The sequence below is a fragment of the Bison bison genome, unplaced genomic scaffold (genome assembly GCF_000754665.1).
Source record: "Bison bison bison isolate TAMUID 2011002044 unplaced genomic scaffold, Bison_UMD1.0 scf7180017864163, whole genome shotgun sequence".
Taxonomy (NCBI): domain Eukaryota; kingdom Metazoa; phylum Chordata; class Mammalia; order Artiodactyla; family Bovidae; genus Bison; species Bison bison.
This window is the reverse complement of record NW_011494735.1, coordinates 10,359,963-10,376,184: the sequence shown is the minus strand read 5'-3', so window position 1 is coordinate 10,376,184 and position 16,222 is coordinate 10,359,963. Positions and strand designations below refer to the sequence as shown.

The following is a 16,222-nucleotide window of genomic DNA, read 5'->3' as shown; positions in this document are numbered from 1 at the left end:
ATGGGAAGAAGGAGAGAGTCAGGGGCCTCCTCCCACTCTTTCCTGCGGCCCCTGGCCAAGGGCCTTCATCAGCGGCCCCTCTCCCAGCTCCGCTGTAGCATTTCTTCCCTGGACTCTGCAGGTCTAGCAGGGTCAACGCCTTCCTGAGCTGCAATGCTCCTAGCTGGTCCCCTCTCGCTCCTTCAGCCAGTTGATCCACGTGAGTTGAAGTCTATCTCCTCCTAGGACCACTAGGGAATAGAAGCCATGACATAAACATGGCATCTTATATTCACTTCCATTTACCTGGAAAAATTTTACATTGAAACTGAGATATCTTACAGAGCAGAAAAGAAATTCACATAAGCCTTAAACATAAACAGATCTTCAAAAAACATCAATGTCCAAATCCCCAAAACTGCTGTCTTGGCAGGTCACTCTCCTTTGGTCTCCAGAATCTTCAGTGGGAAGACTGGGTGCAGATGCTTAACTAGGGTGACTGGAGACGCCCTCAGGCTCTGCTGCTTTGTAATTCCTGTAATCTGGAATTCCTTGATTGCCTGAAGGAGACTGTCTTCCCCACAAACGTGATGGAGACAGGGAAGGTGAGGGGTGGAGACTGACCTCAAGGAGAGCCAGACCAAGCAGCAATGCTGAGAAGAGGCAAGTGGCCCAGAGGAAGGGGCTGGAGGAAAGACAGCGTCCTTAGACCACAGCCCGAGTAGGGAAATCACCCATCTTCTCAGGAATCATGATTAGAGTCCAGGCCTTTGACTGCTTTCAGAATCAAGAGTCAGCCTTTAGCAAAAAGTCCTACTAGAAAGCCAACATATTTTGTTACTTAAGGGGCGGACGTGTGTAATACATATTAGAAGGCTTTTCACAAGGTCTATAATTTAGTATAGGGTAAATAACCGATGTGGCCGAACCTAAAGTGAGCACACATCAGTTATTTAAAAGAAGATTAGGGGACTCCCCTGGTGGTCCAGTGGCTAAGACTTTGCATTTCCAATGCAGGGGGTCCAGATAACAATCCCTGTTCAGGGGACTAAGATCCCACATGCTGCAACTAAGAGTTTGAGTGCCGCAACTAAGACCCTGTATAGCCAAATTAATAAACACAAATGCTTTTTTAAAAGATGATTAAAACACAGGTCTAGGGCTTCCCTGGTGGCTCAGTGATAAAGAATCCGCCTGCCAGTGCAGGAGACACGAGTTTGATCCTTGAACTGGGAAGATTCCACATGCCTCGGAGCAACTAAATCTGTGTGCCACAACTATTGAGCCTGTGCTCTAGAGCCGCGGAGCAGCAACTTCTGAGCCCATGAGCTGCGACGACTGAAGCCCAAGTGCTGTAGAGCCCGAGCTCTGCAACAAGAGAAGCCACTGCGAGGAGAAGCCTGCACACTCTAGCGAGAGAGTAGCCCTAACCTGGTGCAACTAGAGAAAAGCCCACGTCCCAGCGAACACCTGGCACAGTCAAAAATAAAAAATTAATAATATTAAACAAAAAGATAAGTCTATCTTATTGCCGGTAATACTGGATAGAGTAAGGGTTAAATCATCTTCTGTTGGCTCAAATTCCTCTCAGCTGAACCCAGAGGAGAAGAAAAGGCAGCCTGTAGGGGCACATGCATAAAAGGAGGAACTCCCGGGCTTCTGGGAAGGGACAGGGCAAAGTCACTGAGCCAAAGAGGAACTAGCCGGGAAGTCCTCCTGGGTCCCCTCCAAACACCCACTTCATTCAAATCCCTGTCCTTCTTCCTCGTCACTCTCACACATTAATGCCTTTGCTAAGCTTTCATTGAAAATCAGGTTCTAAAGTCAAAAAACATTTGGATACTACCAGTTTAGGTTAAACAAAAGCATATCTATATATCTATTTATATATACACCACTACAGGCAAGTAAGGAGAAGGCAACCTGCACCTTTTCATACCAGCCTGACAAATCTTCTTAAATATATTTTTATCCAGATGTAGAAGGCTTATCTTTCTCAATATTGAATCCCAGACAGAATTGCTTTATTTCTAATCATTTCATTTTTTAAAAAGATTTAAAAAACTAAAGGAAAGCATTCGACTTTAGAAAGACCCAGAAGGCTCATCTGCTCACCTGCTGTCCCCAGCGTTGGCCACGTACAGCTTCCCCAGAAGGCAGACCACAGTGAGTGCTGTGCAGCCACCAGATATGTTGTACAAACTCCTCTCGCGTTCAATTTGTAGGTCCTAGAGAAGAAAAGAGAGTCAGCGCTGGATTGTACAGGGCCTCCCTTGTGGCTCAGATGGGAAAGAATCTGCCTGCAATGCAGGAGATGTGGGTTCCATCCCTCGGTCAGGAAGATCCCCTGGAGAAGGGAATGGCTACCCACTCTAGTATTCTTGCCTGGAGAATTGCATGGATAGAAGAGCCTGGTGGGTTTGTACAGGAATTGTACAGGTGGGACTGTACAGGATCAAAGGCTTTCTTAGCCTCACTCCCTGACGGCAGCCCTAAGAATCTGAAGGTGCTTCAAAGAAGGGAGAGGAAAATCTTTGGTACTGGCTTTTCTACCACTTGATGAGCGTTTCTGGAGAGGACACTGGCACCAGACTGTCGCCTCCCAGGCCATCTGCAGACCACAGACAGGAAACAAGGGAAGGCAAACAGATATAATCAGACAAAAATGAGAAGAATCAAACCAACTGTATTCAATAAATATCATGGCTTATGGAAAATTTAGTTTTTGTATGGATGGCTTGAGCTGCCATGTGGAAAATAGATTAGAGAGGCTAATAACACCGAGTGCTTGGATCTGATGAATACTTTCAAGCCCAAAGTCTCCAAGAAATAATTTCCTTTACAGCCAGATAAAAGAGGTGACTTGAAGGACTGTGTCCTCAACTCAACTCCAGTAGGAGTCCACCTCCATCTTACTGATCAAAGGGAGAAGCTTCTGAACTCTCATCTGACTTTTTCTTCCTAAGGCCACTGATTCAGAAGAGGGACACACACGAACAGTTACAGGAAACATTCAGTGAGCACCTCCTCTGCTTTACAAACAGAATCTCATCTCATCCTCACAGCCATATTATTAACCTCACTGTTCAGATGCAGAGAACCTGCCAGCATTTACCCGGCAGGAGTTTGGATTCTTATCAGGTTCTTCTCCTCTACAGCCTAGTATTTATTACCTGCCACTTAAAGAGGTCTCCCCAAGAAAAATAAAAATAGAACCACACTTCTATCGACAGACAGGCATCATCCTCAAGACAGATGGCTTTGTGAAATTCCGTGTCAGTGACAGAAGCCAGGGTTCCGTGACTTCAGAAAAAATGTGAGTTGAATTAGGAAAATAAACTGGACACTAGCTAAAACAATGCCCAAAGTTCCCACCGTCACGTCACCTACTGTCAGGGCAAGGGAGGGGGAAGGAGGATGGGCACAGAAGAGCAGGGAACAGTGGCCTGCCTGGCTCTGAGGGTGCTGTGGGCTGACCCAACATCAGAGTCCTTTCGTGATTCCCAGGGACCCCCAGGATTAGAACTCAGCTGCTGCCGCCAGCCTCCTGATGGAAAGGGGGAGATAATTCAGCAACCCAGCATTTATCAGCAACTGCTCTGCTCCAGAGGCCAGAGGTGGCAATAACAGTAGATAAATCACCAGCAAGAAACCAGAAACAGGGGCAGAGCCTGAGCTCTGCAAACAGATTAAGGACAGAGCACTGGTCAAAATCTAAGGAGAGAGAAAGTACAAAGAGAGGCCCTGGGAGAACCTAATATCCTGGGAATGAACTAAGGAAAGGGTTGAGGGGAGGATGGGCGGAAGGCTGAGAAACCATGAGAGGGGTAAGGATGAGTGCATATGGGATGTGATGGTTTACAAGCAAGTGAAGAAAACTTAGGGGCTGAGTGAATGACAGCATCAAGAGCCACAGATGGGTCAAGCATGCAGACCACCTTCAAAGACCATACTGGATTTTTAGAACTTATTTACAAACTCTGTATAAATTAGCTTAAAGGGCTGACATCAGGATTAAGTTAGATGGAGTGGGTGAGGGGCTTAGCAGACCATCTGGATGTTCCCCACAGCCTAGATCCCATGACGGAGAGCAGAAACCTTTCTCCCTCATTGCGAGACCCTCAACACCCATATCGGGCCAAGTAGAAGGTAATTTAATAAATACCTATTAAATGGGCAAAAAAAGAAATCCATTATAAAATGCCTGAGTTTCCAAATTTTTACCTCTGCCTGAACATGAGACATGTAGTCTACGATTCATAAATGAAAAGCTTACAATGTGAATCACTGCTCACTGAGATAATAATTAAGCAGGAACCCACGTGTCCAGTGAAATGCAGTCAATTGACAAGAACAAACAAATGGCTATCTGAACCCAGGCAGGAATGGTGGGAAGCTGGAGAGTGGTGAGGAGGAGGGGCATGGAGGTTAGCAGGGAAAGCCAGTCATAAGAAAGTGAAAGAGGAGAAAGAAAACATTCCGATGTCAGAAGTTTGAACCTCTAAAGAGTGCATCAAAACAGAACCAACAACCCTACTCAAAAGGAGTTTGTGAGTAGGCTTATTCAATTTATTTGCACTTAAATAAATGATAAAAAGTTGATACTATGATAGATACACATTTCATCAAATTAATATAGAAACTGATATATAAAGTTCACACCCAACACGACTATTTTTAATACACTGGGAAGAACTGCTCTAGTTACAGAAACCATCCTTTCACATCCAGGATCAATATCTGTTTGAATACCTAAAGTCTAAATGAAAGACAATTTTTGTATGTGGACTGGAGTGTGAACGATGCTTGAGAAACTAAATCACTGCTCCCATCCAAAAGATACACAGAGTCCATGTGAAAGAGCCGCCCACAGCAAACAATTCCTCCAGGATTCAGATAAACAAGATTATTCTGCATCATAGGTGCATTTCGTATCATGGTTTACATCACAAGAGACTCTGATTATAGAATTATTTCATCCTTTGAAAAAAAATCAAGATAGTGTTTGACACTAAGATAATCTGCTACATTTGCCTTTAATTTTTAGGGAAACATTCCAGTCAGCTTGTCCAGTGAAACCTTTGCTATTACATTAATAACATAAGTCAATATTTTTTTCTAATTGATTTCATCATTTCTTTCAACTTTCCCTAAGTTTCCACTATCTTCCCTCTGTAGTTCTCCTGGCATGAGGAATGCTAAATCTGGCAACACTTCCACATAAGCAGTGGACCACAGTCTAGCTATTTTTTATGCAAGAAACTTTGCTAAGATGCTCATGCTTTCATCACTTCCTGGCTTTGTGTGGTAATATACATATGCGCGTGTGCTCAGACTCACAGGCACACACTTTAATTACATGTGTACTCTCCGGGATCACAGTGACAAGGATTTGAAAAATATATTTCCACAGACTTAATCCCCCCTGAAGGATGCACTGACGTGAAAATATGCTTTTTTATTTCCTCTAAAACTGGGTGTAACTAGAACACAGTCTAAAAATAATTGCTTCCCCCTCCCCTCCCTAGAAGCCAAAATAGCACATTTATTTTTTCCTACACCACCTACTACTCTTTAAAAAGATGTATCAGAAAATCTTAGTCCTGAAAGGAACAGTTAAGGACCAGCTGGGTGGTTCTTTTACTACCAGATCAAACATGATAAATGAAGTCAATAAAGACGTATTTACTGTTAAATTAACTACCTAATTTCTTCAAACTCTCAACTTTTCCAGTCAGCTTAAGCTTCTCACACTCTAGGTGGGAGAAAAAACACATAAAAATGTATCCCTCAAGAACTTTGGGTATTTTTCTCAAAAGATCAAGGAAATCACGGAAAAACTGCCCACTGCTTTTTGCTAAACAAAGACCGATATGGAACAGCTTCCCCATTTTAGCTGTCATGAACCTCCAGGCGTAAATCTAGAATAAATTACCAGCAGAACACAAGCACTTTACTATCATTCTTTTTCAAGTATGATCTAAAAGGATCAACTTAAGTGACTCAGAAGATTCAATTAACAAGATAACTGATTTATCTGCTCAATCAGGAGTCCCTCTCAAGACTACTTTCTACTTAGCAGAACTGATTTACCCTGTTTTGTGGCTCTCTGAATATTATATTTAAGTAAGGCTTATCTCTAAATCAAAGAATGGATTCAATTTTTAAGACTTAGGATTGTGTTTTGCTCCTTTTTGTTGCAAGGAAGAATGAGACCAATGAAGGGGAAAAAAAAGAGAGGTGTGTGAAACGAGACTAACTCAGCAGGAAAGAACTGAAAGAAAGAAAATATACTGCTCAGGATCGGTGCAATTTGGTTTTAAAGTCCCAGAGATAATGCAACTCCAGGATGATTCTTTGTTTCCTACCAATTTTAGATCGCAAAAGGAAAGCAATGTCAAACACCAGAAGGGAGAGTGTTGGGGAGTTTCAATAGGACTGGCAGCTCCCCCTAACTGGGCTAAAACATGGTTCTGAGCACAGTGTTAATAGTGTCAGTCACAAATAATAAGATTCTGCATGGTTTCAGTATCTGGGTCTGATTTCGGTTTATTCTGAGGACGAGCCAATCTGTTAGGCACTGTAGAAGGAGAAAAACAGCACTGCCTCATATTGCCACCTGCTGGCTGTTTGTGGAATCACATGCTCATTCCTTGGAGGGACTCCTGTTCTAAAAACACACAGGAGCTGTTGCTTCAGTCATGTCTGACTCTCTGCGACTTTATGGACCTTAGCCCTCCATGCTTCTCTGTCCATGGGATTCCCAAGGCAAGAATAATGGAGTGGGTTTCCATGCCCTCCTCCAGGGGATCTTCCTGACCCAGGGATCGAACCCGCATCTCTTATATCTCCTGCAACGGCAGGCAGGTTCTTTACCACTAGCACCACCACACACACACAAAACCCACTAGAAGTCCACTTACCATGAATATTCTAATTCTCAAAACCACTAGGATTTATAAACTATAAATAAACTCTGCATTTGTCCTCCTTTTTCACCATATGTTCTTTTTATGAACAAAGCCAAGCTGAATGGTATTTCCAACCATTTAATCCATATTTTAGAAAGATGTATGGCAGTTTTACAAGTTAAAATATTGCTATTTTTTTCTCCCTGAGTAACAACCAAACCTCCAAAAAATTCTGCACTGTGGCAAGGAATCTATAGCCACACTGAAAATGAAATAGGACAGAATTTTGAGATCCTCCTCCTTGTGTTCAGAATTCAATTCCTGTAGGTAAAAAGGTCATCGCTACTGCCTTGCTTCTGGTTCCTAGGTCGTCTCCTACAACCATACCAACAATGGAAATGACTTCTTGCGTGAGTCTGAAATGCCGACTCCCCTGTTTCTGGAGGATGTGGAAGAAAGAAGGACACTGACATCAAGACTTGGAAGACACTTATCTTCTTCATACCTGTCATCCTGGATCAGGCCACCACCTACCTAATAAGTGACAAAACTTAGCTGGGGCAGTAGGCATTATTATAAAATGGTGACGGAAAGCAGAAATGAAGTCACTCAAGAAGTCCCTAAGATTCTGGTCCTTCGGGAAGTGAGGGTTCATTTTCCATGGTGGACACAGGAGGACCAGCCTTCTCACTCTGAAGAGAGATCCAAGATGAGATACAATGGGGAGGGGGGCGCAGGGCAACCCCGCCTCTGCCAGCAAGGATCAGAGGCCTGTAGTCAGAGGTCACCTTCTCACAAGCCATGAACTGTGCTAGGCAACCCCAGGATCAAAGAGGAAAGGAAACCTTCAAAGAAGCTTATAGTATTTGATGAAACTTATCATCTCCCCTTGAGATGGTTGGATGGCATCATTGACTCAACGGGCATGAGTCTGAGCAAACTCCAGGAGATAGTGATGGACTGGGAGGCTGGTGGGCTGCAGTCCATGGGGTTGCAAAGAGTTGGACATGACCGAGCGACTGAACAACAACAACTCTGCTGAACATCTCCCCGTGTCCACAGCATCCCCCGCCAATGTCTGTTAGTTTACATTTTCTGACGAGCACTCCCGTTTTCCTAGAGATAAATACTATATATTCTGGCCTAACGTTTCTGAATCTTTTTAACTGATTCTCTCCTTCAGACAGATATCAACTTTTCACTTGATGTCACAGAGTATTAAAACAAACGAAACGCTGTATATCTCTATGTTCATCTAATGTGACTACAAATGCCTCCAGATATAAAATCAAATCTTTCACTTCTAGATTCCCACGGTGTCTAGAAGAATGCTGGTTATAAAATATAAGCTAAATAAATATCAGTAATTGAGAGGGAACCGGTGGGAGGTGGGAAGAAAGAAGGAGACAAGACAGACTTCAGATTCTACTTCCCTGTCATAAATAAAGCAAAACCTCAAATGAAAGGCAAGCTTGGCCTTTGAAGATAAGTTACATTCTGAATCTCAAGAGGGGTGGCTGCAAAGATGTCATCAGAACAGCATGTTTGAGGCTTAGGCGCTGGGCATGGGGAATTTGGGGGGGTTAAAAGTGCAAGAGGAAACAAGAGAGTCACAGAGCTGAAGTGACTGAATCTTATTCAACAGTGAGTTTTCCTGTTACAGAGGATCAGAATGGCAGAAAACCTGCAAAACTCAAAGAACACCTAGCAACAGGAGAGCTAGAAAGCTAGCTGGCTGTGGGAAGGGAAAAAAAAAAAAAATTAAGAATGGCTAGGCAACTGCAAACCTGCTCCTCCCTGAAAAGGCCTGAGGAGAAACCACCAAGAGCAGGTCAACAAAGGAGCGCCCTACATATTATTAAAAAACAAATTTTACCTTCAAACACCCACTCTCTCAAAAACCTAATATTGAGGAAAGAAGGAAAGGAAAAATACTTTTTATGAGTTGGCAGTGGCCTTCCAGGACCTTAAAGTGAGACTACATTTCTGTGTTGTGAGCTCTACAGCTCAGCCCAGGCTGCTTAATGGTTAAGCCAGGCATATTTCTGTGACACCGGAGTAGATTTTTTCCTCAAGTCCCTGATGAAGCAAAGGGAAAACTAGAGCATCTCTCTATAATTAGGGTAAACATAAAACATCATCCAGACAGGGACACTTTGGAGAGTAAAAGGGGACAGTATTAGTAACTATTCTGGGCCAAGAGGCATCTGCTGGCTCAGTCCCCAGCCGAGGAGGACGTCGGCCACCCTGCCAAGAACCCGGAGAAGCAAGGAATAATGACTGTTCTCACTTTAAGGCCAAGCACATGGAGCAAAGCCCAGGTAGGCCTCTGGCATGCTGGGGGCTAGAGAGGCAATCCAGGGAAAACCGAAGTGTGAAGAGGAGGCTACAAGGTAGGGTGGATTAGAAAAGAACAGATATGGCATAAAGCCCCAGATTCATTCTATGGTACAGTGAGCCACCCACAGGCTGGTTACAGACGGCCTCTCCAAGTTGCCCAACAGCATCCCTACTCTTGTTGTCATCTAACTATAGAGACAGACTTTATTTTCTTGGGCTCCAAAATCACTGCAGATGGTGACTGCAGCCATGAAATGAAAACACGCTTGCTCCTTGGAAGAAAAGCTATGAAAAACCTAGACAGTGTATTAAAAAGCAGAGACATCACATTGCCAACAAAGCTCCGTCTGGTAAAGGTTATGGTTTTTCCAATAGTCATGTATGGATATGAGTCATGTGTGGACCATAAAGTGACCAATAGTCATGGGCCATAAAGAAGGCTAAGTGCCAAAGAATTGATGCTTCTCAACTGTGGTGCTATTGAGAGTCCCTTGGACAAGAAGGAGGTCAAACCAGTTAATCCTAAAGGAAATCAACGCTGAATATTCATTGGAAAGACTGATGCTGAAGTTGAAGCTCCAATATTTTGGCCACCTGATGCCAAGAGCCAACTCACTGGAAAACATCCTGATGCTGGAAAAGACTGAAGGCAGGAGGAGAAGGGGGTGACAGAGGATGAGATGGTTGGATGACATCACTGACTCAATGGACATGAGTTTGGGCAAACTCTGGGAGATAGTGAAGGACAGGGAAGCCTGGTGTGCTGCAGTCAGTCCATAGGTTTGCAAAAAGTCGGACACGATTTAGTGACAGAACAACAACTACGGTGGATGTCAGCTTGCTGCTTCCAGCCCATCTGGGTTGTTTCTCTGACGTGGCTCTTCACACAAATGCTCTCCTCTGCCCAGAACACTCCTCCCAGCCCCCGGTTCTCTGGGCCACAGGAGGACTTCTCCAGGGAACCCTTCCTTCATCTCTTTATCAGATTCCTACTCACCTGCATTTTTCCTCTCGAGGCCCTTCCCATTTATATTTTATCTGTTTAACACCCACCTTTGCCTAATTTCTTCAATCCTCTTTTCCCAGTGAGACCTGGCTTACAGGTAGCTTTCAACAAATATTTATGGATTGAATAAATTACACAGGAAAGTAAAATGATCTTTTTGATGGCAGTTAAATGTGCAAGAAAAATTTCTGGTCATGAATTAGCTAGTGAAAAGTTAAAAAAAATTTAAAACAAACAAAGACCCAGAATGAGGTTCTTAGTATTTTTTTGAATGAGACTCTCAACAGGTTGCTAGGAACCCTGAGCCATTAACTGGCAGAAACAGCCTGAGATCAGTGTGGAGGCCTGACTCAATGTGACATCGGCCTCTGGTGGATAAAGTTGAGAATACAGCAATTCCAAGTAAAAGATACCCCATAGCACTAGCTACAGCGAAGGAAAACAAAAAACCCAAAATTGTTTCTGTTTTTCATATACAAGAGGAATTTTCCTTCCATATGGGCACAGTCCATTGTCAGATTTTTACCTCAACTATTCAGCTTTTTGAGCATTTGCATTTAGAAATAGCTATCACATCGGAGCTTCCCTGATAGAGACTTTATACCAAGCCTGAGTAGGAGTCAATTTTACTACCTTAATTCTTTTTTTCCTAAATAATCTTTTCCAGGCTCCTGGTGTTTCTCTTGGACTTGAAGGCTACCAAATACTTCCGAGATGGAGGTGCATTTTAAGTTACCTGCTACTCAAAGGGTATGTGACATGGAGAGAAATGCTGGGACCAAAGAAGAAATGAGTTAAAGAGAAGAGAGTGTGCAAATTAGAGGCGTGAATATAGGAACAAGTTTTGCTTTGTAAACAACTCAGATGAGATGATGCTGTTTAATCTTACTTACTTTTCTCTTCTCATTAGCACTCAACCTAACATCCTGAGATCCTGGGATGCTTACAGCGTGTACGTTCAGTTCTGCAGGTCTTGCTTTAAGAGCTTGTCATTACTTTTCTTTCTTTTGGGCGCACTACACGGCCTGTGGTTTTTCCCTGACCAGGGATGGAACTCATGTCTTCTGCAGTGAAACTGCAGAGTCTTAACCGCTGGACCACCAGGGAAGTCCATCATCATGGGTTTTTTTTTTTAAGATTTTTTGATGTGGGTCATTTTTAAAGTATTTATTAAATGTGTTACAATATTGCCTTTTGTTTTTATGTTTTGATTTTTTGGGGTTGTTTTTATGTTTCGATCTTTCTGGCGGCACAGCATGTGGGATCTCAGCTCCCTGACCAGGGATCGAACCCACATTCCTTGCATTGGAAGGTGAAATCTTAACCACTAGGCCACCAGGGACATCCACTGTCGTTACTTTTTAATCTCCACGTTTTAAGGGCACTATCATTGCTCACTCACCCTACTCCAGTACTTAGAACATCTTTACGTATCTCTTCCTGAATCTGCACACAGGATGTCGCTCAGGAGAGACAAATCTCTGGAACTCAAATAAGTGCCACCGTATAAAGTGAGCTCAAGAGGGAAAGGGGTGGTACCGAAGAGCCCATCTGTGTGCCTCTCACAGGGCAGAACAGCAGGGGACGCTGTAAGGGCAGCTCTGTGTGTTCTCAGGAAGGAGGCTGAATCTCTCGGTCACACATGTTCCAGTTTAAATGTACCAACAAATAAATCCATGTTCCCACCTAAAACAAATAATTCTTAGGTACTGGCCCCTCCTTGCTTTAAGCAATGGGAACCACACTGCCAATCATGTTCTCAGACCGGATCTGAACAGGAAAGGTAAACTTCTGAGCACTTTTCTCAAAGCTCTGTTTCCCCAAACACCTGGAACTCATACACAGGTGTCACACAGATGGCACCCTTGCTCAGTTTCGATTAGGTGCCATGGTACCAGCTGGTAATCATAAGAATTGGCAGAGAGAGAAGCAATAAGGTATTTATTTTATAAGCCTATCACCTCGGCACTATCCCTCTTTCATCCTCTTTTACATTTCAACAGCACAGGATGCTAGAACTCTTTTGAGAATGGAAGCCCTGCTGTGCCAGGGAGAAGTCGGAGGGAGGACCATGCAGAGGAATGGGCAGGTCAGAGACATGCCCTTCCAGGGGACTTGAAAGAACAAAGATGTGGGTTAAGTGACCACCCCGGCGTCCTGGGGCATACCCACCATTTCCTTGAATGCACTTTCAAGAGCCCCAATAACCAGGCACTCGTGCGGGATCTTCTTCTCGGTGAAGAAGCGCGTGGGCGGGGTGCTGGGGGAGCCTGGGGCACCCACCCCTCCGCGGAGGGAGGCTGCGCGGGTCAGAGTCCGGCTGCTGGAGGGCGTGTGGTCCGGCTCTTCGCCCAGGCAGGCGGGCGGCAGCACCGCCGAGTTCTTCAGGATCTCCACGATGTCCTGCAGCTGCTCCGTGATGTGGTGCTGCAGCAGGCGGGAGGCCACCACGGCCGCCCCGGACCCCGCGTGACCGTCAAACAGCGACCAGTAGTGGCAGGAAACGCCTTCCGATTCCTGCGGGGAGAGGGCGACAAGGAACCGTAAGCACCGGAGGCGGCCACTGCCCAGGGCTGAGGGCCACCCCTCTGGGGCTCAGCGCATCCACCCGTGGTCTGTCTGCAAACGAGGGCGGGGGTTGGGGGGAGGGCAAAAGAGGGCAAGACACTCAGGGATGTGTACCCGGGCACATCACTGCTGCTCCCTTATCCCCGCTGTCCCGCCCCGAGATAAAGCGGTCCCTGCCTGTCCACCAAGGGCAAGATCTCAAGGCATCACCCTCTCAGCTGGCGTGAGATCTACTTTAAATTGATGTGTAAGGACTTCCCTGATGGTCCCTGGGCTAAGACTCGGCTCCTAAAGTGGAAGGCCTGAGTTTGATCCCTGGTCAGGGAACTAGATCCTTCATGTGGCAACTAAGACTTGGTACAGTCAAATAAGCAAAAATAAATATTAAAAAATTTTTTTTGATGTGTAGAAGTGAGAAGTAAAACTACATACAAACAATAAGTCTTTACTGTTTTAACAGCTAGTTTCTCATTTCCCTTCTACTGCAACCCCAGAGCAGGTTAGACACACAGTCTTTTAAAAAAATTTTTATAATTATTTATATTTAATTGAAGGATAAGTGCTTTACAATACTGTGTTGGTTTCTGCCAAACATCAACATGAATCAGCCACAGGTACACATATAGCCCCTCCGTCCTGAACCCACCTCCTTTCTCCCTCCCCATCCCAGTCCTCTAGGTTGTTACAGAGCCCTGGTTTGAGTTTCCTCCGTCACACAGCAAATTCCCATTGGCTATCTACTTTACATATGGTAATGTGTCTATTTCGATGTTACTCTCTCCATACCTCCTACCCTCTCCTTCTCTCCCTCCCTTCCATCCTCCCCCTCCCCCTCCCCCCACCGCTGCGTTCATAAGTCTGTTTTCTGTGTCTGTCTCTTTAGAGGAAATTAGGCCCTTTATGCAGATGCTTCAGGGTAGTAGACTCGCTCCCTCCCCCCCAGTAGGGCTTTTACATGCTCAGATAATTGCCCCATCTGCTTAGGTCTACATCCTGAATTTTTAGAACATGTTTTTTCCTTGAACACCCCATCTAGTCAAACCTTCACAAGATGCAGACAATTAAAATCTCCTCTTCACGTGTCCTACTTCCCTCAGTTTTCCAGCTGTCACTCAGCATCTTGGCTTCCTCTTCCTACCCTGAAGCTACATGCAGCCCATGTTCCCTCATCTGCCATGGATCTGGTACCTGCTGGTTGATTTCGAGACTGTTTCAAGACGAGCACTTTTAAAAACCATGTTTCAATCATAGCTACGGGGGGAAAAAAAAAAGGTGTTCAATTACGATGTATCTAGAGGAGTAAGATATTAAACGCTGAGATTAAACAGGTGCGGTACATGTTACATCCACTTCTGACAACTAGGTTTGTCTACTCTGCAGCAATAAATACTGAATTCCTTTTTTTCGCTGAAACCATTATATAAGGTTCTTTTGGTCTATCTTATTTTTTGAAATTGAAATATATTTGCCCTATAACACGGTATGAATTTAAGGTGTACAGCTTGATACATTTATATATTGTGATATAGTTGTCATCATAGCCAATACTTAGCATCTCTATCACTACACATATTTTTTCTTTCTGGTTAGAATAAGTTCTAATCTCCTGGCATGTTTCACTTTTATAATACAATAAGGTTGTCTGTGTTCACTATACTGTGCATTAGATCTCTAGGACTTATTTACTACTCATCTCTTCTATCCCCCTACCCTCTAGTCCCTCGTAACCACCATTTTGGGTCCATCTTAGAATGATGCTGGGAGATACTATGTAGTAGAATGACATACACCATTACTCTACTTGTGCCCTTTAAATCTTTGTTTTTACTCAGTTCTGTGCTAGATGTTTAGAGATAATTTTGGGGGGGAGGTCAACAAATATTTGCTGAGCTATCTTTCTGTGACAGGCACAGAAAGTGGGGCAGTGGGGATGAAAAACTAGATCAAAGAGACATCAATCATAGTCTGAACTCAAGAATCCAGGGGAGAGATAGACACTGATCAAATAATCACACAGATAAATGTGAAGTCATAATTCTGGTGAGGGTGACAAGGAGAGGTTCTTGGCGCTGTGAGACCAGCCTGCAGAGGGGCACATTGGAGGACGCTTCCTGAGGACATAAGCACCAGGCTGACAGCCACTGGAAATCCACAAGTAAGGAGGGGAGAGGAGAGAAAGCCAGGTGGCAGCAACAGCAGATACAAAAGCTCTGTGGTCGAAGGTGTGTGACGAGGAAGAGGAGACTGAACCGTGGCCATGTGACTGAATAGGGGAGAAAGGCAGGAAAGGAAGGAGATGACATGAGATTGGAGAGGAAGATAGTTGGACCACTCAATCCCTCTGGGATACACAAAGGATCCACAACATGTGATGGCTTCAGCTTGACAGTAACAGAAAACCACTGATTGAGGTGGGAGTTAGAAAATTGATTTATATTTTTAAAACATCATTCAAGCTATGATGGGAGGATTAGGGGAGAAGAAAGGGTGAAAGTGAGAATGCCAGTTATGACACCAGTTCAGTTGCTCAGTTGTGTCCGACTCTTTGTGACCCCATGAACCGCAGCATGTGAGGCCTCCCTGTCCATCACCAACTCCCAGGGTCCACCCAAACCCATGTCCATCGAGTCGGTGATGCCATCCAACCATCTCATCCTCTGTTGTCCCCTTCTCCTCCTGCCCTCAATCTTTCCCAACATCAAGGTCTTTTCAAATGAGTCAGCTCTTCTCATCAGGTGGCCAAAGTATTGGAGTTTCAGCTTCAACATCAGTCCTTCCAATGAACACCCAGGACTGATCTCCTTTAGGATGGACTGGTTGGATCTCCTTGCAGTCCGAGGGACTCGCAAGACTCTTCTCCAACACCATGGTTCAACAGCATCAATTCTTCGGCACTCAGCTTTCTTTATAGTCCAACTCTCAAGCCTTGACTAGACGGATCTTTGTCGGCAAAGTAATGTCTCTGCTTTTTTAACATGCTGTCTAGGTTGGTCATAACTTTCCTTCCAAGGAGTAAGCGTCTTTTAATTTCATGGCTGCAGTCACCATCTTCAGTGATTTTGGAGCCCAGAAAACTAAAGTCAGCCACTGTTTCCACTGTTGCCCCATCTATTTGCCATGAAGTGATGGGACTGGATGCCATGATCTTAGTTTTCTGAATGTTGAGTTTTAAGCCAACTTTTTCAGTCTCCTCTTTTACTTTCATCAAGAGGCTCTTTAGTTCTTCTTCACTTTCTGCCATAAGGGTGGTGTCATCTGCATATCTGAGGTGATTGATATTTCTCCTGGCAATTTTGATTCCAGCTTGTGCTTCTTCCAGGCCAGAGTTTCTCATGATGTACTCTGCATATAAGTTAAATAAGCAGGGTGACAATACACAGCCTTGACGTACTCCTTTTCCTATTTGGAACCAGTCTGT

General features: G+C 44.4%; 1 protein-coding gene across 1 annotated transcript in view; it reads right to left on the bottom strand.

The window, feature by feature from the left end:
* PPM1H (protein phosphatase, Mg2+/Mn2+ dependent, 1H) overlaps positions 1-16,222 on the bottom strand; it is a gene marked incomplete at its 5' end in the record, with an annotated part of 306,969 nt that overhangs the window by 154,052 nt on the left and 136,695 nt on the right. The window contains 2 exons of the mRNA XM_010841630.1: positions 2,095-2,207; positions 12,409-12,753. Coding sequence (XP_010839932.1) covers positions 2,095-2,207; positions 12,409-12,753 — 458 coding nt within the window. The remainder of the gene's footprint in view (positions 1-2,094; positions 2,208-12,408; positions 12,754-16,222) is intronic.